The sequence below is a fragment of the Dromiciops gliroides genome, chromosome 3 (genome assembly GCF_019393635.1).
Source record: "Dromiciops gliroides isolate mDroGli1 chromosome 3, mDroGli1.pri, whole genome shotgun sequence".
Classification (NCBI taxonomy): Eukaryota; Metazoa; Chordata; class Mammalia; order Microbiotheria; family Microbiotheriidae; genus Dromiciops; species Dromiciops gliroides.
The window spans coordinates 457,372,208-457,396,744 of NC_057863.1; the positions used below are offsets into that span (position 1 = coordinate 457,372,208).

The 24,537-nt window shown below is 38.0% G+C and overlaps 1 protein-coding gene across 1 annotated transcript in view; it reads left to right on the forward strand.

Annotated features, from left to right (window-relative positions):
• LY75 (lymphocyte antigen 75) overlaps positions 1-24,537 on the forward strand; it is a 139,777-nt gene that overhangs the window by 60,604 nt on the left and 54,636 nt on the right. Inside the window, exons 12-16 of the mRNA XM_043994952.1 lie at positions 5,056-5,255; positions 5,851-5,993; positions 15,282-15,363; positions 18,836-18,904; positions 20,627-20,744. Coding sequence (XP_043850887.1) covers positions 5,056-5,255; positions 5,851-5,993; positions 15,282-15,363; positions 18,836-18,904; positions 20,627-20,744 — 612 coding nt within the window. The remainder of the gene's footprint in view (positions 1-5,055; positions 5,256-5,850; positions 5,994-15,281; positions 15,364-18,835; positions 18,905-20,626; positions 20,745-24,537) is intronic.

Consider the following 24,537-nt stretch of genomic DNA (forward strand, 5'->3'; position numbering starts at 1 on the left):
AACCCTGCTTACCTCACTTTACTCATCTGTAAAATGAGCTCGAGAAGAAAATGACAAATCACTCCAGTATCTCTGCCAAGAAAACTCCAAATGGGGTCATGAAAAGTCAGACATGATTGAAATGATTCAACAACAACAACTGTTCATAAAAGGTGGCTAGGGAAAGGCAGGACCAAGATAGGAGCGATTTAACTTTATCTGCAGGTGAGCTATTCCATCTCTGGATGGTTTTGAGTACTAACTGTAGTTATAATTGGTTAGACTAATAATCAGCAATAAGTTATAAAACATTCTCCTTTCTCTAATTTTTGAGTTATATGAATTTCACTTATTCTTGTCTGATATAGTAACTGTAGTATGGGACTTAATGGAAGCCATTGTCAGTGTTTGACCTCTATCCTGTAGACTTGGAAAATTCCTAGTTTATTGGCAGCTAGATGGCAGAATTGGTCAGGAACCAGACCTGCAGTTACGAGGACCAGAATTCAAATCTAGCCTCAGACACTTAGTAGCTATGTTACTCTCAGCAAGTCAACCTTTTTTGTTTGTTTGTTTGTTTGTTTTCAGTTTTCTCAACTGCAAAGTGGGGATAATAATAACATCTACCTTCCAAAGTTGTTATGGAAGTCAAATAAGATAATAATTATAAAGCACATAATGCAGGGCCTGAAACATAGTAAGCACTGTATAAATGTTAACTAGTATTATTACCAAACTTTCTACTTCTCTTGGGTTAGGAGAGGCAATATATGTGGTTGGTTTGGTTGGGTTAAGAAAAGGAAGTAGATAGGAGGCAGAGCCAAGATGGCAGAGGAAAGGCTGTGACTCTCCCACACTCCCGACAAACCCATCCACATACTCCAAAAATAATGCCATAAGACAACTCCTGGAGCAGCATAGCTCACAAAAGAACAAAGTGAGACAATTTTCCAGCCAAAGCTGGCTTAATTAGGTGACTGGAATCACCTGCTATTCGGAATGAGAGAGGAGCTCAGCGCATGGCGCAGATTCAGCCCCAGGTAGGCTGTGCCTCCAGAGCCTCAGAATCTTTGGTAGCTACTTCTGAAACTCGGCTCATGGTTGGCCAGGGAAAAATAGCTGTGGTCTCTACTGGAGCTGGGGCGGAGTGCCCATATTCTGAACCAGTAAGTTGACTCTAGTGGCAGCAGCTCAATGTGGGAGGGGCACAGGCATCCCAAGCTTCTGACCATAGAGAATCAGATTTCAATCAGACTTCTGCTTCCAGGTTAAATAGAAAGCAAGCTGTGGTTACTTACAGGCCAGGAAGGCTGAGAATGAGCCTAATTGTATCCCAGGAGACCACTGTAGATAGGGTTAGTGCATCTGGAAGCAGTGCTACACATTAAGAAGGAGTTAAAAGCCAAGAAATAGGCAGTCAAGATGAACAAGCAGAGAAAACAGCAGACCATCTAAAGTTTCTTTGATGGCAAGGTAGATCAGAATACACCCTCAGAAAGAAGATAATAACAAAGTTAAAGCTCTTACATCCAAAGCTTCCAAGAAAAATATGAATTGTTCTCAGGCCATGGAAGCACTCAAAAAGGACTTTGAAGAGAAAGCAAGAGAGGTAGAGGGAAGATTTAGAGAGGTAGAGGAAAAAATGAAAAGATAAATGAGAGTGATGCAGGAGGAACATGAAAAAAAGTCAACAGCTTAAAAAGCCAAATGGAAAAGGAGTTACAAAAGCTCTCTTCTGAAAATCATTGTTTAAGAATTAGGATAGAATAAATAGAAGCTAATGACTTTATGAAAAATCAAGACACAATAAATCAAATCCAAATGAATAAAAAAATAGAGGGCAATATGAAATATCTCCTTGGAAAAACAGCTGACTTGGAAAATAGATCCAGGAGAGATCATTTGAAAATCATTGGACTACCTGAAAACCATGACCACAATAAGAACTTAGACATCATCTTCCAAGAAATTGTCAGGGAAAATTGCCCTGATATTCTAGAAGCAGAAGGTAAAATAGCAATCGAAAGAATTCAACGATCACCTCCTGAAAAGAGATCCCAAAAGGAAAACTTCCAGGAACATTATACCCAAACTCCAGAGATCCCATGTCAAGGAGAAAATATTGCAAGCAGCTAGAAAAAAGGAATTCAAATACTGTGGAGCTACAGTCAGGACAACACAAGATCTAGCAGCTTCTACATTAAAGGACTGGAGGGCAAAGGAACTGGGATTACAACCAAAAATCACCTACCCAGCAAAACTGAACATAATCTTTCAGGGGGAAAAATGGTACTTCAAAGAAAAAGAGGACTTTCAGACATTCATGATGAAAAGACCTGAACTGAATAGAAAATTTGACTTTCAAATACAAGACCCTAGAGAAGCATAAAAAGGTAAACAGGAAAAAGAAATCATGAGGAATATTAACAGGTTAAACTGTTTACATTCCTACATGGGAAGATAATACGTCTAACTCATAAGAACTTTCTCAGTATTAGGGCAGCTGAAAGGAATATATTTAGACAGGGCACAGGTGTGAATTGAATATGAAGGGATGATATTTGTAAAGTGTTTATTTTTTGTTTATCCTTGTTTTTTTGTGGGGCAAGCAGGGTGGGGTGGCTTATGTCTGGGGCCGGATTTGGGCTTGGGGCCTTCTGAGTCCCAGGGCTGGTGCACTGTCTGCTGTGTCACCTAACTGACCCATAATGACAGCTTTAAAATAAAGTTAAGGGGGGGGCAGCTAGGTGGCGCAGTGGATAGAGCACCGGCCCTGGAGTCAGGAGTACTTGAGTTCAAATCCAGCCTCAGACACTTAACACTTACTAGCTATGTGACCCTGGGCAAGTCACTTAACCCCAATTGCCTCACTAAAAAAACAAACAAACAAAAAATAAAGTTAAGGGGTTAGAGGAATGCACTGGAAGAAAGGGAAAGGGAGAGGTGGAATGTGGTAAAGTAGCTCACATAAAAGAAACAAGAAAAAGCTTATGGAGTGGAGGGGAAGATGGGGAAGGAGTGGGGGAGTGAGTGAGCCTTACTCTCATCAGAATTGGCTCAAAGAAGGAATAACATTCACACTCAAGTGGGTATAGTAATATATTTTGCCCTGAGGAAAAGTGGGAGGGGAAGGGGATAAGGGAGGAGAAGCAAAGGAAGGGAGGACAGATTGGGGAGGGGTCAGTAAAAGGCAAAACATTTTTGAGGAGGGATAGGGTGAAAGAAGATAGAAAGTAGAGTAAATATCAAGGGGAGGGAATAGGATGGGGGGTAATACACTTAGCAATAGTAACTGTGAAAGAAATGATGAGCAGGATGCTATCAGAAGGACATATGAAAAATGCAAACTATCAGCAGAGAAAGAACTGATGGCATCTGAATAGAGATTGAAGTATAATTTTATTTGTTAGTTCCTCTTTCTAAAGTTATTTTGTCTATTTTCTTTTATAACCTGACTAATGTGAAGACATTTTGCATGACTGCACATATATGACATATTGAATTGTTTGATTTCTTAGGGAGGGAGGAGAAAATTTAGAACACAAAGTTTTAAAAAATAAATATGAAAAAATTGGGGTTTTTTTTACATGTAACTTGGGGAAAATTCTAAATAAAAAATTTTTAAATACATTTTTTTAAAAAAAGGAAGAGAAGTATATAAAGTCCTGGACCTAGAGTCAGGAAAACTTGAGTTTACTGGCAAATTTCCATTTTTAAAACTTCTTTCTGCTTCCTTTCTTCATATGTAAAATGGGGATTCTAATAGCACCTACTTTGATTGTAGTGAAGAGAAAATGAGATAATATTTGTAAAGCACTCTGTAAATGTTAAAGTGCTATGTAAATCTATTAAGAAAGCTTTTTAGTTTCAGATCTGGAGAGTCATGAGTTCCCATGAAACTATGATTTAGAGATAAGATCCAAGAATCTTCTCCCACTCATGTTTGTTAATCACTGGAATTCTGAATCTGAAGCCAAATGATTTACGTTCAAATTCAAACTCTGCCATTTATTACCTGTGACCTTAAGGAAGTTACTCAGTTTCCTTATCAAGCCATCAGCAAATATTTATTAAGTTCCTACTATATACTAGGTACTATGCAAGGTGCTGAGCATGCAAAAACAAAAAAAAATGGTTGGACTGAATGATCTCTAAGTTCTCTTCTTTCTTTTATATGATGTGATATCTTAGAAAAAATCAGTCTGACCTGGGAATTTATATTCCAAGGATCCCCAACCATTACTTGGAAGTCTAAGCAAGTTGCTGCTGCCACCATCAGTCTTAGAGTCCTAGAAAGGAGAAAAGTATAGTCGACAGAGGGCCCCTCACTGCCCTCGCTCAGATTTCACTTTATATTGGCAACCCCTGATCTCAGGACTTGAAGGGAATCAGACTATGCTCATCCTCACTGTTTGGGAAGCCCTGTCATATCCTTACATATAGTAGTTGTAAATATAAAGTGTGAAAACCACACAGCTTGCTTATTTGGTATAAATTAAGAAAGGAAAGAAGCTTTGACATCTCAGTTCTGCTTTCTTCTAGCTTTTCTTTGCTACCCTCTTTAGATTTTGACCACCTTTTTTTTTGCGTGGCAATGAGGATTAAGTGACTTGCCCAGGGTTACACAGCTAGTAAGTGTCAAGTATCTGAGACCGGATTTGAACTCAGTTCCTCCTGAATCCAGGGCCAGTGCTCTATCCACTGTGCCACCCAAGTACCCCTGACCACCTATTTTTGCCAGTAGTTCCTACACACAGCTGCCAGAATAACCTTGTTGGAAAAAAAAATAGATTGAATCATATCAACAAAGGTCCCATGGTTAAGTGTTACTTTGTTTTGAGGTCTGAATTTTGCTGCTTGGACCAAGATAAGTGCCTAAGTTAACTGAGATCTCTTGTTCATCTAGTATTATTTAATTCCTTATTCCTTTCACTTCCTCCTTCCCCTTTTCCTTTGCCCTTCTTTTTCCCCTCAAAAGAAAGAATAGAGATAGTAGAAATTATGGGTATTGCTTTGTTTAGAAACAACAAGAACAACAACAAAAACTAACCTTTTAATTCACTGACTGAATTTTAGCTTCGCCGGGTGGATGTGTGGCTTTTGCAAGTGGAAAATCACTCGGAAAATGGGAGGTCAAGGATTGTAAAAGCTTCAGAGCACTTTCTATTTGCAAGAAAAGAATTGGGCCCCCAGAGCATGAGGAAGCAGTTCCTAAACCCGATGATCCCTGTCCCAGTGGATGGCACAGTTTACCAACAGGGCTTTCCTGCTATAAGGTAAAACAACATGCTTCATTAAATTAACCCTTTAACATTATTAGACGATGACCTACCTTTTCCTGTGGGCAGCTAATTGGCGCAGTGGGTAGAGTACCTGGCTTGGAGTCAGGAAGATGAGTCTTTCTGAGTTCAAATTTGCCCTCAGACACTGACTAGCTGTGTGACCTTGGGCAAGTCACTTAACCCTGTTCGCCTCAGTTTCCTCATCTATAAAATGATCTGGAGAAAGAAATGGCAAGCCAACCTAGTATCTTGCCAAGAAAACCCCAAACAGGGTCATGAAGAGTTGGACATGACTGAAAAATGACTGAACAACAACATCAACAATCTCTTCCTATTGTCATTGTTGATATTTGTATGATGACTTTGTCACATTGTCCTTCTCCCCTCATATACTCCTTGTAACTCAGTCACTCAATGCGATCATTTTCAAATCTTTTAAAAGTCAAATGCTTCGTCACTCTAAAGTATGGGGTTCTTATTATTAGGTTCTTGGCTTATTTTCCCCAAATCTTAGAAATAAATAAAGTGACCCCATATCTTAGTGCTACTAGAAATTGAATTGTTTTTTTTTTTTTTTTACTTTTTAAAGCTGTTTCACCAAGAGAGAGTTGTAAGAAAAAGAACTTGGGAAGAAGCTGAAAGATTCTGTCAGGCGCTTGGAGCACATCTTCCTAGTTTCAACCAGATGGATGAGATGAAGGAATTTCTTAATTTTCTAAAGAGCCAGCTGAGGTAATAACTTTAAGAGCAAATTATAACAAGTAAATATCATAGTGGTGTCCTTTGTGTATTTATATTTTACATCCTCTGGGAGAATATTCTTTCAATGAGCATTTATTAAGTGCCTGTTAGATAATAATAACTAGCATTGATATAGCACTTGAAAGTTATTTTTTTGTTTGTTCTGTTTTGTTTTGTTTTTGGTGGGGCTATGGGGGTTAAGTGACTTGCCCAGGGTCACACAGCTAGTATGTGTCAAGTGTCTGAGGCCGGATTTGAATTTAGGTACTCCTGAATCCAGGGCCAGTGCTTTATCCACTGTGCCACCTAGCTGCCCCCTGAAAGTTATTTTTAAAAACTGATAGGAGGTAGGGAAGATACAAAATGAATGAGATGTAGCCACAACTGTCAAGGAAATTACAATCTAGGAGAAACAAAAATGATGACTATCATAACAGTGACCCCCAATTCTAAAGTATAAATCACTGTCCTCATAGTAGCACTATAAAGTAGATAAGGACAAAAAAACTACAGCAGTGGAATGTAATGAGTACCCTGAGCAGAGTATTAAAAAGGGGTGTGGGTTTTCCGAGGAAGTGCAGATCACTGGGACAATCAGGGATGGCTCTATGGGAGCAGTAACATTTGAACTGAGCCTCAATGGAAGGACAGATAAAATTTGGGTAGGAAGAAATGGAGGGTAGGGAAACTCAGGTTAGGGTGATGTGATCAGAGCGATAAGTTAAGAATGTTATTTTGGGCAGCAATGTGTAGGATGAAATGGAGTACAAAGAAACTAGAAATGAGGATACCAGTCAGGCTACTGCACAAATACAGAAAAGAGATAAGGAGGCCTCGAGTGAGGGTGGTTACAGTGGGAATCAAAAGGAAGGAACAGGTAAGAGAGATATTGAGGAAATAGAAAAAAAAAACACAACAAACGGGACTTGGCGACTGATGGAATATGGGAAACAAGGGAAGGGGAAGGAATCAAGAGTAATTCTGAGGTTTTGGGCCTGGGTAATGAGAGGAATTGATGATACCATGGAAAAATTAGGAAAGTTAAGAGGGAAGAGCTTGTTTGAGATAAAGTGATCATTTTGATTTTACATGCAAACAATATATGCAGATGCCAATGTCCTAGTGGGCTGTAGTAAATGTAGTCAGTCAACAAGCATTTGTTATGCCAGGTGGTACAATAAACCCTGGGCAGACAAAGGAAAAAACTACCCCTGTCCTCAAGGAGCTCACATTTTAATGATGGACACAATATGTAAACATAGATGTGTTTGTATGTTTACGTGTATACATATACATACAAGATGTATACAGAGTAAATGGAAGGTGATCTCGGGTAGGGGGAAGGGCATAGCAGTGAGGGAGGACCAGGAAAGGTATACAGAAAGCAGGATTGGGGCTGAGTCTTGAGGGAAAGTAGGTGGAGATGAAGAGAGAGAGGATTCCAGACATGGGGGACAGCCAGTACTAAAACATGGAATGGGGAGATGTGTTATCTGTATAAGGAACAAGAGCAGTGTTGATGGTTCACAGAATATGGGAAGGGATTGAGTTGTAAGATTGAACAGGTAGGAAGCAGACAGGCTTCTAAGGGCTTTAAAAAGCCAAACAGAGTCTTTTTTATTTGATCCTGCAGATAATAAGGAGCCACTGGGGGCAGCTAGGTAGCACAGTGGATAAAGCACCAGCCCTGGATTCAGGAGGACCTGAGTTCAAATTCGGCCTCAGACACTTGACACTTACTAGCTGTGTAACCTTGGGCAAGTCACTTAACTCCCATTGCCCCACAAAAACAAAACAAAACAATAAGGATCCACTAAACATTATCAAGGCATGGGGCAGACAGCAATTCTCTAATCCTTAAGTGTGTGGTTTGTTTTAAGTTTTTTTGCTGTTATAAAGTACATAGTTGGGGTTTTTTTTTCATTTCTTAGGACATTTTTAGGATAATGTCCTAGCAAGGGAATCACTGAAATATGATCTCCCAAAGCCTAGGATACAAAGTTAACTGTAACTGGATCAGTGATTTAAGTATTTAAATCATAATAAAGAAATAACATCTTTGTTTTAACTATTAGTAAAAGGAGGATTTTCATCAACCAAATTGCAGAATTTATTGGCAAAGATGGTAGGGATAAAAGGATTTTGCACAACATCAGAAACAAATAATGGAATAAACATACAAAACAAGAGTACACTCTCATATATACCTCTTAGCATTTAACAAAGTGAAACCAAATAAATTAACAAATAATGAACAAAAAACATTTGGTTTCAGTCTGATTACAAATCTGTCTGAAATTTCACTGTTGAGATCAGTTTTGTAATTATCATGTATTGTTCTTCAAAGCATTTGTCCCTCCAGTCCACCATTGCCACCAGCCATGTATTAGCATGCCCTTCCCACCTATTTCCTTTAGTTTAGCAATGAGTTTTGTCATTTTTATGCAGTTGTCTTAATTCACATTTTCACAGTTATTAGGGAATTTGAATACCTTTCAATGTAGTTATTAACAATTTCCATTTTCTCCTTTGAAAATACCCTTTGACTCCTGCTTCATTTGGGAAATATTATAGTTTTCTCAGTTCCTTGTGGATTCTAGGTGGCCGACTTTTATCTGATTGATTTATTGTATACGTCTTTTTCCCAATCATTTTCATTTTTTTTTGTTTGTTTTAGAGATATTATTTATTTATTTTATTAGTTTAGACTTTCCTCATATCTTCCCTGGACTACTCCAGTACTGTCCTAAATGGTGACTCTGCCCCCAGTCTCTCTTTACTCCATTTCATCCTCTGGATGACTGTAGATTTTCCTAAAAGGCAGCTCTGATTTTAGGTGGCTAGGTAGTAGAGTGGATAGTGTTTTGGACTTGGAAGCCAGGAAGACCTGAATTCAGTTCTTACCTCAGTTACTAGCTATGTAACCTTGGGCAAGTTACTTACCTCTCTCACATCTGACCTGACAGGGTGGTTGTGAAGATCTAATGAGATAATACATGAAAAGTACTTGGCAAACCTTAAAATACTCTATAAATGCTAGCAATTATTTTAATAAGCCATTATTATCATGTCACTTCCCTACTCAATAAACCCCACTGAGTTTAGGGTTAAATAGGAACCCCTCTGTTGGGCATTTAAAACTCTTTACAGGGGCAGTTAGGTGGCGCAGTGGATAGAGCACTGGCCCTGGAGTCAGGAGTACCTGAGTTCAAATCCGGCCTCAGACACTTAACACTAACTAGCTGTGTGACCCTGGGCAAGTCACTTAACCCCCCCATTGCCTCACTAAAAAAAAATAATAAAAAAAAAAAAACTCTTTACAACCTGGTTGCAATTTACCATTCTGGTCATCAAAAAGAATTTATTAAGCCCCTACTGTGGGCTACGCCCATCTGGGCTCTGGGGATGCAAAAACAAAGGATGAGCTAATTCCTTCCCCCAAGGAGCTTATATTCATAGACTTGACTCCCACATACTCTCTGGTCCAAGCTAACTGGCTTTCTTGTCATCCCTCATATGTGACACTCACCTCTGAGCCTTTGCACAGCCTGCCTTCAGTGCCTTAGATATGCCCCCTCCTCACCTTTGCCCCTTAGAACCCCTAGTTTCCTTCAAGATTCAGCTTAAGAACTTCCTGTGCCAAGATGGTGGAGTAAGAAAGGAACCCTCTGAAGCTCTCCCAGATTTCCCTCCAAATAACTCGAAAACTGCCTCAGAATCCTTTCAGGAGCAGGGATAGAACTTACCAGCCCAGCCTGAAAAGTCTGTCTTACTGGGTGGGAGGGAAATAAGGTCCAAGGAACAGACCTCACAGCAGGGATCCTGCAGGAAGTTTTTAAGCCTAGAGCGATCCACCAGTGAGGCCCCACCCTCCTGAAAACCAGCAGCTTCTTAGGCACGTGAGCAATCTGAGCAGCACAGCAAGGATGCTCACCAGCTACCCCACACCAAGCATAAGCCACCAGGGAGGCCTTCACCCCACTGCTGACCAGTAGTGAAGCCCCACCCTGAGTCTGGCCAACAGCCTCAGAAAGACTATTTCCATAATAACCCAGCAGCAGGGGGCCCCAACCCTTGGATAGATCTGCAACAAAATTACTCCTCTAGGGCCTGCTAGCTAAGAGACTCTGTTACCATAGCAACCCAGCAGCAGGACCCCCCAACCTTAACTTCCTAAAAAAACTAATGGAAAAGGAAGTACAAAAGGTCACTGAAGAAAATAATTATTTAAAAATTAGAATTGAACAAATGGAAACTAATGACTCTATGAGACATAAAGATATGATAAAACAAAATCAAAAAAGTAAAAAAATAGAAGAAAATATGAAATTTCTCACTGGAAAAAAAAACTACTGACCAAGAAAATAGATCCAGGAGAGATAATATAAGAATTATTGGGCTACCTGAAAGTCATGATTTTTAAAAAAAAAAAGCCTGGAACATATCTTTTTGTTTTGTTTTATTTTTTGTTGTTTGTTTGTTTTTTGCAGGGCAATGGGGGTTAAGGGACTTGCCCAGGGTCACACAGCTAGTAAGTGCCAAGTGTCTGAGGCCGGATTTGAACTCAGGTACTCCTGAATCCAGGGCCGGTGCTTTATCCACTGTGCTACCTAGCTGCCCCCTGGAAAATATCTTTTAAGACATTACCAAAGAAAACTTCCCTGATATATCAGAACCAGAGGGCAAAATAGAAATAGAAAGAATCCACTGATCACTGCCTGAAAGAGATCCTAAGAAGAAAACTCCCAAGAACATCTTAGCCAAAATCCAGAGCTCACAAATTGAGATAAAAGTATTGCAAGCAGCCTAAAAGGAACAATTCAAATATCATGGAACAACAACCAGGATTACACAAGATTTAACAGCTTCACATATAGGAGTTGAGTTTATTGAATATAATCTTTCAGGGGGGAAATGGATATTTAATGAAATAGAGGACTTTAAAGCATTTCTGATTAAAAGGCTAGAGCTGAATAAAAAAAAAATGATCTCCAAATACAAGACTCAAGGGGACCATAAAAAGGTAAAAAAGAAATAAGAAAAAATGTAAGAAATTCAGTAAGGCTAAACAACTTATATTTCTATATGACAAGATAATATTTGTAAGTCTTAACAACTTAATTACTTAAAAGAACAATTAGAAGGAGTTTATGTAGACAGAGGGTATGAGGTGACACTGATGGGATGACACTCCAAAAAACAATAAAAGAGTGAGAAAGAAATTGCACTGAAAGGAGCGGGGAAGATTGAATAGGATAAATTATCCCACATAAAAGAGGCATGAAAGAACTATTATAATGGAGGGGAAATTGGGGGCAGGGTGGCAGGAAAACTTAAACCTCACTCTCATCAAAATTGGCTCAAAGAGGGAATGACATACACACTCAATTTGATATGGAAACCTATTTTACCCTATAAGGAAGTAAAAAAGGGACAGGGATGATAGAAGGGGAACAGGAAGACTAATAAAAGGAAGGGGATATATGGGAAGGCAGTGATCAGAAATTAAACATTTATGAGGAGCAAAAGGGTGGGAGGAATAAACAAGCAGAAAATAGTATGGAGGGAAATAAACAGTTATCATAACTGCATCTGAATGGGATGAATTCACCCATTAAACGAAAGTGGATAGTAGAATGGATTAAAAACCAAAATCCTACAATATGTTGTTTATAAGAAACACATGTGAAGCAGAGAGATACACACAGGATAAAGGTAAGAGACTGGAATAGAATCTATTATGCTTCAGCTGAAGCAAAAAAAAAAAAAGCAGGGGTAGCAATCATGATTTCAGACAAAGCAAAAGCAAAAATAGATCTAATCATAAGAGATAAAGAAGAAAACTATATCTTGCTGAAAAATAGCACGGACAATGAAGTCATAGCAATACTTAATATATATGCACCAAATGTTATAGCATCTAAATTTTTGAAGGAAAAGTTGAATGAGTTATAGGAAGAAATAGATAACAAAACTATACTTCCCCTCTCAGAACTAGATAAATCTAAGCAAAAAAATAAACAAGAAGGAAGTGAATAGAATTCTGGAAATGTTAGATGTGACAGATTTCTGGAGAAAATTTAATGGAATAGAAAGTAATATACCTTTTTCTCAGCAGTACATGACACCTGCACAAAAATAGACCATGTATTAGGACATTAAAACTTCACAACCAAATGCAGAGGAGCAGAAATAGTAAATACATCCTTTTCAGATCATAATGCAAAAAAAAATACATTCAATAATGAACAATTAAGAGTGATTAAAATTAATTAGAAATTAAATAATCTAATCCTTTAAAAAAGTGTATCAAAGAACGAATCATAGAAACAATTGATAATTTCATTGAAGAAAATTACAACAATGAGACAATATGTCAAAATTTGTGGGATGCAACCAAAGCAGTATTTAGGGGAAATTTTCTCTCTCTTAACTGCTTATATTGATAAAATAGAGAAAAAGCAGATCAATGGATTGAGCTTGAAACTAAAAAAAACTAGAAAATGAACAAATTAAAAATCCTCAATTAAATGCCAAATTGGAAATCCTGAAAATCAAAAGAGAAATTAATAAAACTGAAAAAAATAAAACCATTGAACTAATAAATAAAACTAGGAGCTGGTTTTATGAAAAAAAATAAGATAGATAAGCCTTTGATTAATTTGATTAAATAAAGGAAAGAAGAAAAATTGTTTCTAATGCTTCATTAGTAGAATTTTTTGTTATTAAAGTTAAAATTTTTATATTGTTAAAACTAAGAAAACAATGTAAGAGAACTCTGTCCAAGCTGTTTGATTCAGTAATTAATTTTGAAAGATTATATTCAATAAACTCAACTCCTTTGCCTTCTGGTATATCATATTCCAAGCCCTCTGGTTGTTTAATGTGAAGCTGTTAAATCTTGTGTAATTCTGACTGTTGCTCCATGATATTTGAATTGTTCCTTTTAGGCTACTTGCAATACTTTTTCCTCAATTTGTGAGCTCTGGATTTTGGCTATGATGTTCTTGGGAGTTTTCTTCTTAGGATCTCTTTCAGGCAGTGATCAGTGGATTCTTTCAATTTCTATTTTGCCCTCTGGTTCTGATATATCAGGGAAGTTTTCTTTGGTAATTTCTTGAAAGATATTTTCCAGGCCTTGTAACCCAGGCACAGTATAGATTCAGGCCAACAACCCATATGAACTCTTTTTTTTTTTTTTGGTGAGGTATTTGGGGTTAAGTGACTTGCCCAGGGTCACACAGCTAGTAAGTGTCAAGTATCTGAGGCTGGATTTGAACTCAGGTTCTCCTGAATCCAGGGCTGGTGCTCTATCCACTGCACCACCTAGCTGCCCCCCATATGAACTCTTGTGCAGTGTAATAATTGGTCATCATGGTAGCAACCAGAAAGTTAAATCATGTTCATTATGCTCTATTAAGGTAAGAGAAATCACTAATTTTTTTAATCTTAAAAGTATTTTATTATTTTCTAGTTACATGTAAAGAAAACTTTCAACATCTGTTTTTATAAGATTTTGAGTTCCAGTTTTTCCCTCCCTCCCTTCTTCCCTCCCCCTTCCTCAAGACAGAAAACAATCTGATATAGGTTATATATGTACAATCACATTAAACATATTTCTGCATTAGCCATGTTGTGAAAGAAGAATCAGAACAAAAAGGGAAAGCCTCAAAAAAAAAGTAGAAACAGTATGGTTTAATCTGCATTTCGATTCCACAGGTTTTTGTGTTTTTTTCTGGATGTGGAAAGCATTTTCCATCATGAGTCCTTTGGAATTATCTTGGATCATTGTATTGCTAAGAAGAGCTAAATCTATCACATTTGATCATCACACATTGTTTCTGTTAATGTGTGCAATGGTCTTTTGGTTCTGCTCATTTCACTCCACATCAGTCCACTTAAGTATTTCTAGTTTTTTCTGAAATCTGCCAGCTCATCATTTCTTATAGTATAATAGTATTTCATTACATTCATATACCACATTTGTTCAGCCATTCCCCAATTTATGGGTATCCCCTTGATTTACAATTCTTTGCCACCAAAAAGAGAGCTACTATAAATATTTTTGTATATGTGGGTCCTTTTCCCCTTTTCATGACTTTTTGGGGATACAATTCTAGTAGTGGTATTGCTAGGTCAAAGGGTATGCACAGCCCCATAGTGCTTTGGGCATAGTTCCAAATTGCTCTCCAGAATCGTTGGATCCATTCACAACTCCACCAACAATGCATTTGTGTCCCATTTTTTCCACAGCTTCTCCAGCATTTATTATTTTCCCTTTTTGTCATATTAACCAATCTAATAGGTGTGAGATGGTACCTCTGAGTTGTTTTAATTTTCATTTATCTAATCAATAGTGATTTAGGGCATTTTTTCATATGGCAATATGTGAATCTTTTTGTAAATTTATAAATCTTTTTTTTCCCAATGAAACAGTTGGTTTGCACCAATAAAATATAATTTCCTTGAAGTCAAGGACTGTTTCATTTTGTATCCTCAGTGGCTACTACCACAGTTCCTAACATAATAAGGACTTAGTAAATGGTTATTGAATTGAATTAAAATAAATATTTGGTTAAATAGAAAATTAATTTACCCACAAACATGCTCTCCTTCAATTGTGCTAGATAGCTGAGGCACTTCTATGGCCTTATGTCCTCTAATAGACTTCAGGGGATGATATCTGTCCAGAAAAAGTCAAGAAGACAAAACACTGTCTAATATTACATTTACTTTTGCATCTATAATTTCCTCTTGTTTGAATGCCTGCTTTCCTTCTTATCTGAATGATCTCTGTCCTTCAGAAATGAACTCGTGGTCAACTTTCTTCTCTGTGATGTTTCCTAAGACCACTGAAGCCCATGGGGATCTCTTCTTTTGAACTTTTAACATGTGTGTCCCACCATGTAATTCATACTGTGTTTTCTTTTTATATGTACATGTGTTATCTTCCCAAGTAGATTATAAATGCACATGAGGGATGGGTCATGTTAGACAGGATGTTCCAAAATCTTAATGTAGCTTAAAGCTACTAATGCTATTATACCTTATTACTTTTAAAGTTTAAAACTTTGCAAGACTTTGGGGACACCCTGTATAGCCACAATACCTAGCATCAATGCCTTTCCAAAAATTTTGTCCTTAAACAATGAATAAATGCAATACTCAAGGAGAATTCTGTTTACTCTTCAGATAGTGCCTCCTAATACTCTTTGGAAAATATGTTGATCAAACTTTCCCCACTCTTTCCCTGTCCCCTTTCCCTTTCTCCTCACATAGTGACCAGCGTTGGATATGGGTAGGATTAAATAAAAGGAGTCCAGATTCTCAAGGATCTTGGCAATGGAGTGATGATACACCGGTGAGTTAATCTTTTGCCTTTCTCTCTTTTTTTTCCTTACAATTATATTTCCCTGGAAAACCATGTTTGGTGGGGGCAGTTTGGGGCTTAGTTTTGCATTTTGGATGAGGAACTTGTTTTAATGGAATAATTTGATTATAGGAAGGTAAATCATCCATGTCAATGTTTAAGAATCCTTGCGGCCCCCATAGTGTGGTCTGATTTATAATAACAAATACCTTATATTTGTAGAGTGTTTTATAGTTGGAGGTACAGTGTCACCTTACAGCCAGGAGCACCAAAGTTCAAGTCCTGCCTCTGAGAGATTCTAGCTTTGTGGCCTTGGTCAAGTTAATTAACCTTTCAGTGCTCTGGGTAGCTCAGAGTCAGGACTCTAAGCTAACAGAAAAGGTGCTAACCTCTTTTGGTTCGAAGGAGTTGCCTTCTAAAGTAATTCCCTAAACCAGTGAAATCCCAGTCCCATTTGCTATCCCCTTTGTAGTATACAAAGCCCTTTTAAAAATTCTCATTTGATTCAGTACAACCACCCTGTGAGGTTAGTAGTATAGGCATTCAGTTTTCTCATCTGTAAAATGGGAATAATAATAGCACTTAACTCACAGGATTGTTGTGAGGATAAATATTTGTAAAGATAATATTTGTAAAGTGCTTTGTAAACCTTAAAGTGTTATATAAATGTTAGTCAGTATTATTATTATTACTATGATTAGTTTTACAGATTCATATTACAGAAACTAAAATTCAGACAATCCCCGGAGTCTCACATGTCAGTAGCAATAATAATAGCTTAAATTTATGTGGCACTTTGTGAGATTTTTGTGGACTCTACCTAGTGCTCTCCCTACCAACTCTCTTGTCTGATTTTGAAATTAGGGCTCTAATAAATGGCTTTTCTTATTTTGGAACCCTTCCCCCAATAATTCACAATGATGTGGTCTTTCCTCATCATTTTAATCTTCTGGTTAAAAAGAAAAAATAAATCTTAATATCTCAGAGTCTTCAGGTGCAAAAGTATGAAAATAACATTTTGTTGCTGCTAAAAGATTTTGTTGCTCAGACTGGACCTTATGGGGTTCCTACATCTTTATGGAAGTTACCATTGGTCTAGGGTCTGTTCTTCTGCTTTGCAAGCTGAGAGACTTAATTTTGTCAATTTGTCCAGTAGTGCTTTGATCAACCAATTTAAGCTGACTGTACTAACAAGAGTCAGATTTACAAACAAGTATTATTAGTGCAAAGTGGGAGGAATATCTGTGAGGACAACAGGTACCGATCACATATATAGAATAGTCAGTCCTTCAAGGCAGGTAAATCTACCTCAGGAAACAAATTTAAAATTCAGTGTTGTTTACACAGCATAAAAAACAAAGGGAGTTCTGTGCGGCTGAGCCATTTTTCCATTGGGCCAAGGCAGCTCAGTCAGTTAGCTTTCTATATTCCATGGATAGCTCTGTCCAAGGAAGCAGCCTTGGTCATCTAAAATTAGTGTGCTGTGGAACAGCCAGATTAATAAAATAAGCCACCTCAGGAGGAGGGAAGGGAAGGAATAAGTACATGTATAGCACCTATCGTGTGCCAGACACTGTCTAAGTACTTTACAATATCATCTTATTTGGTCCTCACAACAACCCTGAGAGGTAGGAACTATTATTATCCCCATTCCACAGTTGAGGAAACCTAAGAAAACAGAGGCTAAGGGACTTGTCCAGGGTTACCAGAAGTCAAAAGTAGCTTTTTTTTTTCACAGTATGGATGGAACTGGGAATGAGAACTGAGAGAGAGAGAGAGAGAGAGAGAGAACGAGAACAAGCAAAGCAATTGTCAAAGTCAAGGTTGAAAGTCAAATCAATAAGCTAGAAAGAGGATATTACTATGTTAATGGCACCAACTTGGTGCTGAAATCAAGGGGTTCAGTGGAAGGTTGACAAGGTAGAAGGATGCATATAGGAACAGATTTGTTGTTCAGTCACTTTCAGTTGTATCCGACTCTTCGTGACCCCATTTGGCATTTTCTTGGCAGAGATACTACAGTGGTTTGCCATTTCCTTCTTGAGCTCATTTTACAGATTAGGAAACTGAGGCAAACAGGGTTATGTGACTTGCCTAGGGTCAAACAGCTAGAAAGTATTTGAGGCCAAATTTGAACTCAGGACAATGAATCTTCCTGACTCTAGCTAGGCCTGGCAACTCCACTGTACCACCGAAGCAAGCATCAGTAGGAGTTAGCAGGTTAGGAAAATTTGTTCACTTTGAGGACAGTTATCAACTGGATTAAGGGTTTTCTGTACTCAAGCACTGCATCCTTTTTATATCCAGTGGGTAAGGGTTTTCCATTTTTTAAGAGCTTTAAATCATCTCCCTCCTTTCTCTTTCTCCCAACCCCTACTTCTCTTCCTCCCACTCTCTTTCCCCCTCCCATGCTGAAGGTACACTAATTTCTCACTCTCAGGTTCTCCTTTTCCTAAACTCCATGCAAATCAGTGCTTTTTGTTTACAACACAATTAGGCATGACTTGTTATAATTTGTTAGAGTATGATATATCCTACTGCTTACATTTTAATAACTTAGCTTACTGGCAGAAAGTATTGCAGTTGACATTAGAAGTTGTTTTCACTGAATTTACGTCTTTGCTGCAAAATTTACTAGCTGTGTGACCTTGCAGAAGCCCTTTAAACACTTGCTTCAGTTTTTAAGACTAATCAAGATAGGAGTTTTCCCTGTAAGTTCAAGGCAAAATTATCTATAAAAAGGGGGAAGTTATTACCTACCTTATTGCAAGCATGGTACAGTGGAAAGAACAGTTGAAGACAGGATCTGGTTTCAGATGCTAAGTTCTGCTACTTACTACTTGTGTGATCTTGGGCAAATCACAACCTCCTGGTCCTCAGCTTACTCATGTGTAAAAGAAAGGGGTTGGTCTGGGTGTCCATGAGTTCCTTTTCAGCACAAAATCCATGATCCTATATTTGTAAAGCTTTCTGTGGCTGCTAAGCACTATAGAAATTTGTGTAGTATTATTTCAGTATTTTTTTCTTTTTTTTTTTTTTAGTGAGGCAATCGGGGTTAAGTGACTTGCCCAGGGTCATACAGCTAGTAAGTGTTAAGTGTCTGAGGTCGGATTTGAACTCAGGTACTCCTGACTCCAGGGCCAGTGCTCTATCCACTGCGCCACCTAGCTGCCCCTTATTTCAGTATTCTTAATGGACATTTGGGGAGACATAAACTTTCTTTTCAGTCTTGGGAGAAAAACTCAAATTTTCAGAAACCCATTTATAAATGATCTCTGCAATTGGATTACTTTTGCAGCCAACTGATTTTACATATTTCTGTTTCATAGAATATGCCCTCTGACCTTGATCCCTAATTCTGGAAGTATACCCTGTCTGGAACCCTATGTACTAACTGCTCTTCTGAACTGCAAATCTTTTATCAGGTAAACTTGTAATTCTCAGAGTTCTCTTTCTTCTACAGGTCTCTACTGTGGTCATATCAGATGAGTTTCAGGAAGATTATGACATTAGAGATTGTGCTGCTTTCAAAGTAAGTTCAATGATTGGATACCACAGGATACTTAATGAAAATATGGGTGTTTTTTTTCAGTCAATCAAAGATATGTAGTGAGTGACTACTATGTGAAAGGACCCTATACAAAGACCTCTGAGAAATTTTTAAAAGAAAGACTATGTCCACATTTAGCTTATAATCAAATTTATTTGTTTTTTGTTTGTTTGTTTTGGTGGGGCAATGGGGGTTAAGTGACTTGCCCAGGGTCACACAGCTAGTAAGTGTCAAGTGTCTGAGGCCAGATTTGAACTCAGGTACTCCTGAATCCAGGGCCAGCACTTTAACCACTGCACCATCTAGCTGCCCCTATAATCAAATTTATAAGAAAAGATACATATATAGACATAGATATGTACATAAAAAGCTAATTATCTGCATAAGGCAATAAGCAAGTGGCCAGGGAAGTGGTGCAGACAGTAAATGCTCTAGTAGCTCAGAGAGGATGTTTCAAATGGAAGTCTTCATGAGAAAGATGATCCTAGAACTGGACCTTGTAAGATGGAAAGGATTTTGATAGGTAGAGAATACAAGGGAAGGTATTCTTGTCATGCTTATGACATAAACAGAAGTTCAAAGGTAGGAAAATATAAGCTATATTCAGCAGGAAGTGAGTAGACCACCTTGGCTGATCAAAGAGATCACACAGAGTAGTATCAGAAGATGTTTGGAAAAGGAGGTCAAGTTTAGGTTATATATGCACTCAAATCTCAGGATAAGGAGATTGGACTTTGTCCTTTAAACAATAGATGGCCAGAAAGTCTGTGTGCCAGAAGGTTTTTTAAAATATCAAAATGGTAATTTTAGTAAGCTCAATGTGGGGTCAGGAGACCCTGGAGTTAGGGAGACCAACTGAATAGCCATTTCAGATGTCTAGGCATGAAGTGATGAAGACCTCAAAAAGAACAGGGATAATGGTGACAGAAAGAGAAGACTGGGGATAGACATTGCGAAGAAGGGATCTGATTGATTGGGGATGGTGAACAAGAAAGAAGGAGGAGCCAAAGAGGCCTAAGGTTGAGGCCAGGTGACTGAAAACCATGGGGCCATTAGGGTGTCAGGGGAAAGAGGAACTCTAGAGGGAATGATCAAAGGAGGGGGAAATCTAGAAGAACGTCGTATGTCAGAAACCAAGGGAGGAGGGAAAGTCAAGAAAAACAAGGTAGTCATGGAATCATAGATTATGGATTGGGAAAAATCACTGAGGTCATCTAGTTCAACTCACTTATTTTACAGATGAGAAAACTCAGGCCCAGAGAAATTAAATGACTGCCCAGGGTTACACAGGCAATGAGTGGCAGAACTAGGATTTGAACATTTGGCTCTAGACCCAGCATTCCTCCCAGTCCCCCATGCTGCCTCCTCGACAATGCCAATTGCCACAGGGTGGTCAAGGAGGATGAGGACCGAGAAAAAACCATTAGACATAGTCATCATTAGCCTCTGTTCATTTAAAACTAGATGTTTTAGTTATCTGTATAGAGTAGTCCTGTTTTTATCAACCTCTCACTTTGTATCACAGGAAAAGATGAAAGATCTTTTATGAATAGGGTTTCAGACAGAAATGACTGCCTACATCTTCCAGGTGATGGTAACCATGCTTATTACATGAACATATGTTGACCTTTGAGCAAATACTAAATAAAACGAAATGTCTACTGGACATCTTAATGCATTTTGTGATTACTGCCCTTCTTATAGGTCAGCCAAATGCATTGGAGAAGACGTTGGCATTTTTATGAATACAGGGATTTGATTATTTACTTAAGACCTTTTGCTTGTGATATAGAACTTGAATGGGCATGCCAGATACCAAAAGGTAAGTTTCTGTTGTATTGATTTATTAAGCCTTTGGGGCTTCACATTGTGTGTACTATAGAGAACCAGGAAAGCACATGTGACCTGTTTTTAGGTTAAAAGACAAAGAATAGAGATGAAGATAAAAAGTATGCGGTTTTTCAAAAATTTCTCAACCAGCATTGGCATTTTGATTTATAGGGAAACAAATTTTTATGTAGTTTATGCTCATTACTGAAGACCGTGACAAGCTCCTGCCCACACCACTCTCCTCAACTGCTCTCTCAAAGGTCACCATTGACCTCTTAATTGCTAAATGGCCATTTTTCTTAGTCCTTATCCTTGACATTTCTAAAGAATTTGACAAATTTGACCACTTTCCTGAATATCCCTCTTGGATCTTTTCTTCCCTGTCTTTCCAATATTGTTTTCCACTGTTTCTCCTCATCCTTGTTCTGCTTTGATAGGTTGTAATTTTCCTCTGATATTCTGAATAGAAGTCTATCGCAAGGCTCTTTATTTCTTTCTTTCCTTCTTTCTTTCTTCCCTTCTCCCCTTCTTTCCTTCTTCCCTTCTTCCCTGCTTTCTTTCTTTTTTGGTGAGGCAACTGGGGCCAAGTGACTTGCCCAGGGTCACACAGCTAGCAAGTGTTAAGTGTCTGAGGCCAGATCTGAACTCAGGTCCCCCTGACTCCAGGGCCAGTGCTCTATCCACTGTGCCACCTAGCTGCCCCTGCAAGACTCTTTCTTAAGCCCTCTTTCCTCTTCTCACAGCTTTTTTTTTCCAATTCCATTTTCATTTGTTTAGATATGACCTCTATGGAAATGAACCCCAAATCTAATCCAACCTGGAACTCTTTCTAGCTCCAAATCTCAGAGATCCACCTAAGTGTCCTATCAGCCCCTCAGACCGAACACATCTTCCCAATCACCCAAGCACAAAACCTTGAAATCATCACCCATTCTTTCCTTCTTCCTTACTCCCCAAATATTACTAGTTGCCATGTCCTGTCAATTCTACCCAAAGTACTGCTCATATTCATTTTTTTCTCTTTACTCCTCCTGCCACCACCAGAGTTGAGGTCCTCAACACTAGTTTTATGGACTACTGTATTAGCTTAATATTATTAATAATATTCTTCTATTGTATGCATTTAACATAACTGCCCAGATAATCCACTTAAGGCACAGGTCTGATAATATTCTCCAACTCCCACTATACACATTACCCTGCTTTAAAAACAAACCATTCATTTCCATTGCCTCACCTGGCATTTATGATTCCTTACATTTGGCTCCATTATACCCCTCGCCAGCCTAATTTCACATTGCTTCTTTTTACAATTTCCAGCTAAACTAAATGATTTGTTTTCTAAGACACAAATGTCCGTGCATTTGCACAAGCCATTCCCCCATGGCTGGAATACACTCCTCTTCAATTGCACTTTTCAGCATCATTATTTTGTTTCTAGGAACAGTTTAGGTTTTATCTTCTCCACAAAGCTTTACCTGGTCTCGTCCTTCTGCCTCAAATATTCCTGGTCCACTTTATGTGATCATTCTTTTGATTTCCTTGATCTGTGTTATATTTATCTTTTTGTGTGTGCTGAATTTCTAACTCCACACCCCTCACCCCAAAGAGAACATAAATTTTCTGAGAACACTAATGCTTAGCACAGTGGCTGACACACAACAGATATTTCATAAATATCTGTTTCATTGATTAGATTAAAGTGAGTTTAGATAGAGTCTAATTTGTAATGGAAGGCTCTTCTCACTGGAAAGTAAAATGGGATAAAGGAGTATAAAAAGATATTTTTTCCCTGAACAAAATGAATAAAGAAAAGAAATATGGGGCAGAATGAGGGAAGCCTATGATTCATAGGCTACTTGGAAGATTGTAAAGCCATGAAGCAGGAACAGAAATTCAGTATGATGAGAAAAAAATTAAGAAAACCTTTTCAAGGCTTGCAACATTAATAAGCTTTTACAAATATGTTAAATATAGATTCTATATGGTAGCAATCAGGTCATATTTGAGTAGGAAATATTCTTGAGATGGTCTATTAGTGTTTGGTTGCTTCCTTATTAGTTAAAAGATTAAGGGGGCAGCTAGGTGGCACAGTGGATAAAGCACTGGCCCCGGATTCAGAAGGACCTGAGTTCAAATCTGACCTCAGACACTTGACATATGCTAGCTGTGTGACCCTGGGCAAGTCACTTAACCCTCGTCCTGTGGGAGAGGTGGGGAGGAAGATTAGGTAAATTGTGACAGAGAAGAGTATATTTCATATGTATGGGGGGAAGGGAGGCGGGAGGGTACAGTGTTAGTGTGTGTCAGGGGGGGGGGGGAAGTATTCCTCATCAGTTCCTGGTTGTATTTTTCCTCTTTGAGTTTCTCTAGTTGGATGCTGTGGTATTTGCTAGGATGGAATTTTTTTCCCAGGATATTTTTGCCTCCATAAAATATCTGACAACTTAAGAGACCTGATATTGTGTGGCTGGATCCAGCTCCAGCACTAGAAAGTGAGGCCTTATAAAGCAAGTGGTAGTTGATGTTCAGGATAACCTATCAGCATAGACTCTGAAGTCAATAACCATCACTATGGATGTTCTGAAAATCATCTTCAAGTTTCTGAGTCTAATCCCACAGAATGAATTCCTCAATCAGCAATGTCCTATGTTATTGAATCTCCTTGCATAAACTGATTCTTTAATTCAATTAAAAAAAATTTATGAAGTCCTACCATGTTCAGAGAACAGTGTGCTAAGCACAAAGGGGTAAGGGAGATGAGCAGAGTTAAATGTTGTCATTACAGTCTAGTAAAGCAATATGTATGACCCATACCTGCATAATTGTAGTACACAATAAATTATAAGATGGAAAACTGAGCTCGCAGAGGGGATGATCTTGGCTAAAAGGGAAGCTCAGACAAGGCTTCATGGAGGAAGTAACATTTGAGTTGTATTTTAAACAATGAGTAGAAATTCAACTAGCAAAGAAGAAGAGAGGGGACATTGCAGCAAAAGGGAAGAGCACAAGCAAAGGCATTGAGGCAGGAAAGTACCGGGCATGATCAGGGAATAGAGAATAGTCCAATTTGAATGAAGTACAGAGTGTATAGAAAATACAATTAGAAGCATCAAAAACAAATCAGAGAATCAGTAATTTTGTGAATGAAAATGATAATGATGAAATAACATAGCAAAATTTGAGACGCATCTAAAGCAGTCCTCAGAGGAAAAACTGTATCCCAACAAACATATGTTAATAAAAAAGACAAAGAGAACATTAATGAACCGAAAATGCATTTAAAAAAACTAGAAAACAAACAAAATAAAGAAGAGGTAATGAAAATTAGAGGAGAAATGAACTGGAAACCAAAAAACTATAGAAATTATAAATAAAACTAAAAGCTGATTCCTTGAAAAGACTGGTAAAATTGGTAAATATTTATCTAGTCTGATTTATTAAAGAGCAGAAAATCAAATCAACAAAATAGCAAATGAACAAAGTGAAATCACAACAAAACCGGAAAAAAATAAAAATAATTTATCAGAACCTATTTTATATAGTTATATATATATATTTTTTTTAATGTATATAGTTATATATTAACAAAAATGAAAACAGAAGAAATAGAGGGATCCCTTCAAAAATATAAGATATACGAACAAGATCAGATAGAGATATTGATCCAATCTCATAAAAAGAAAAAGAATGGTAGAAGAACTACCAAAGGGGTGGGAGTGGGTGGGGAGAGGCACCTCCCAATTCTGATTCAAACTTTTAAAGAACAATTAGTACCAAATACT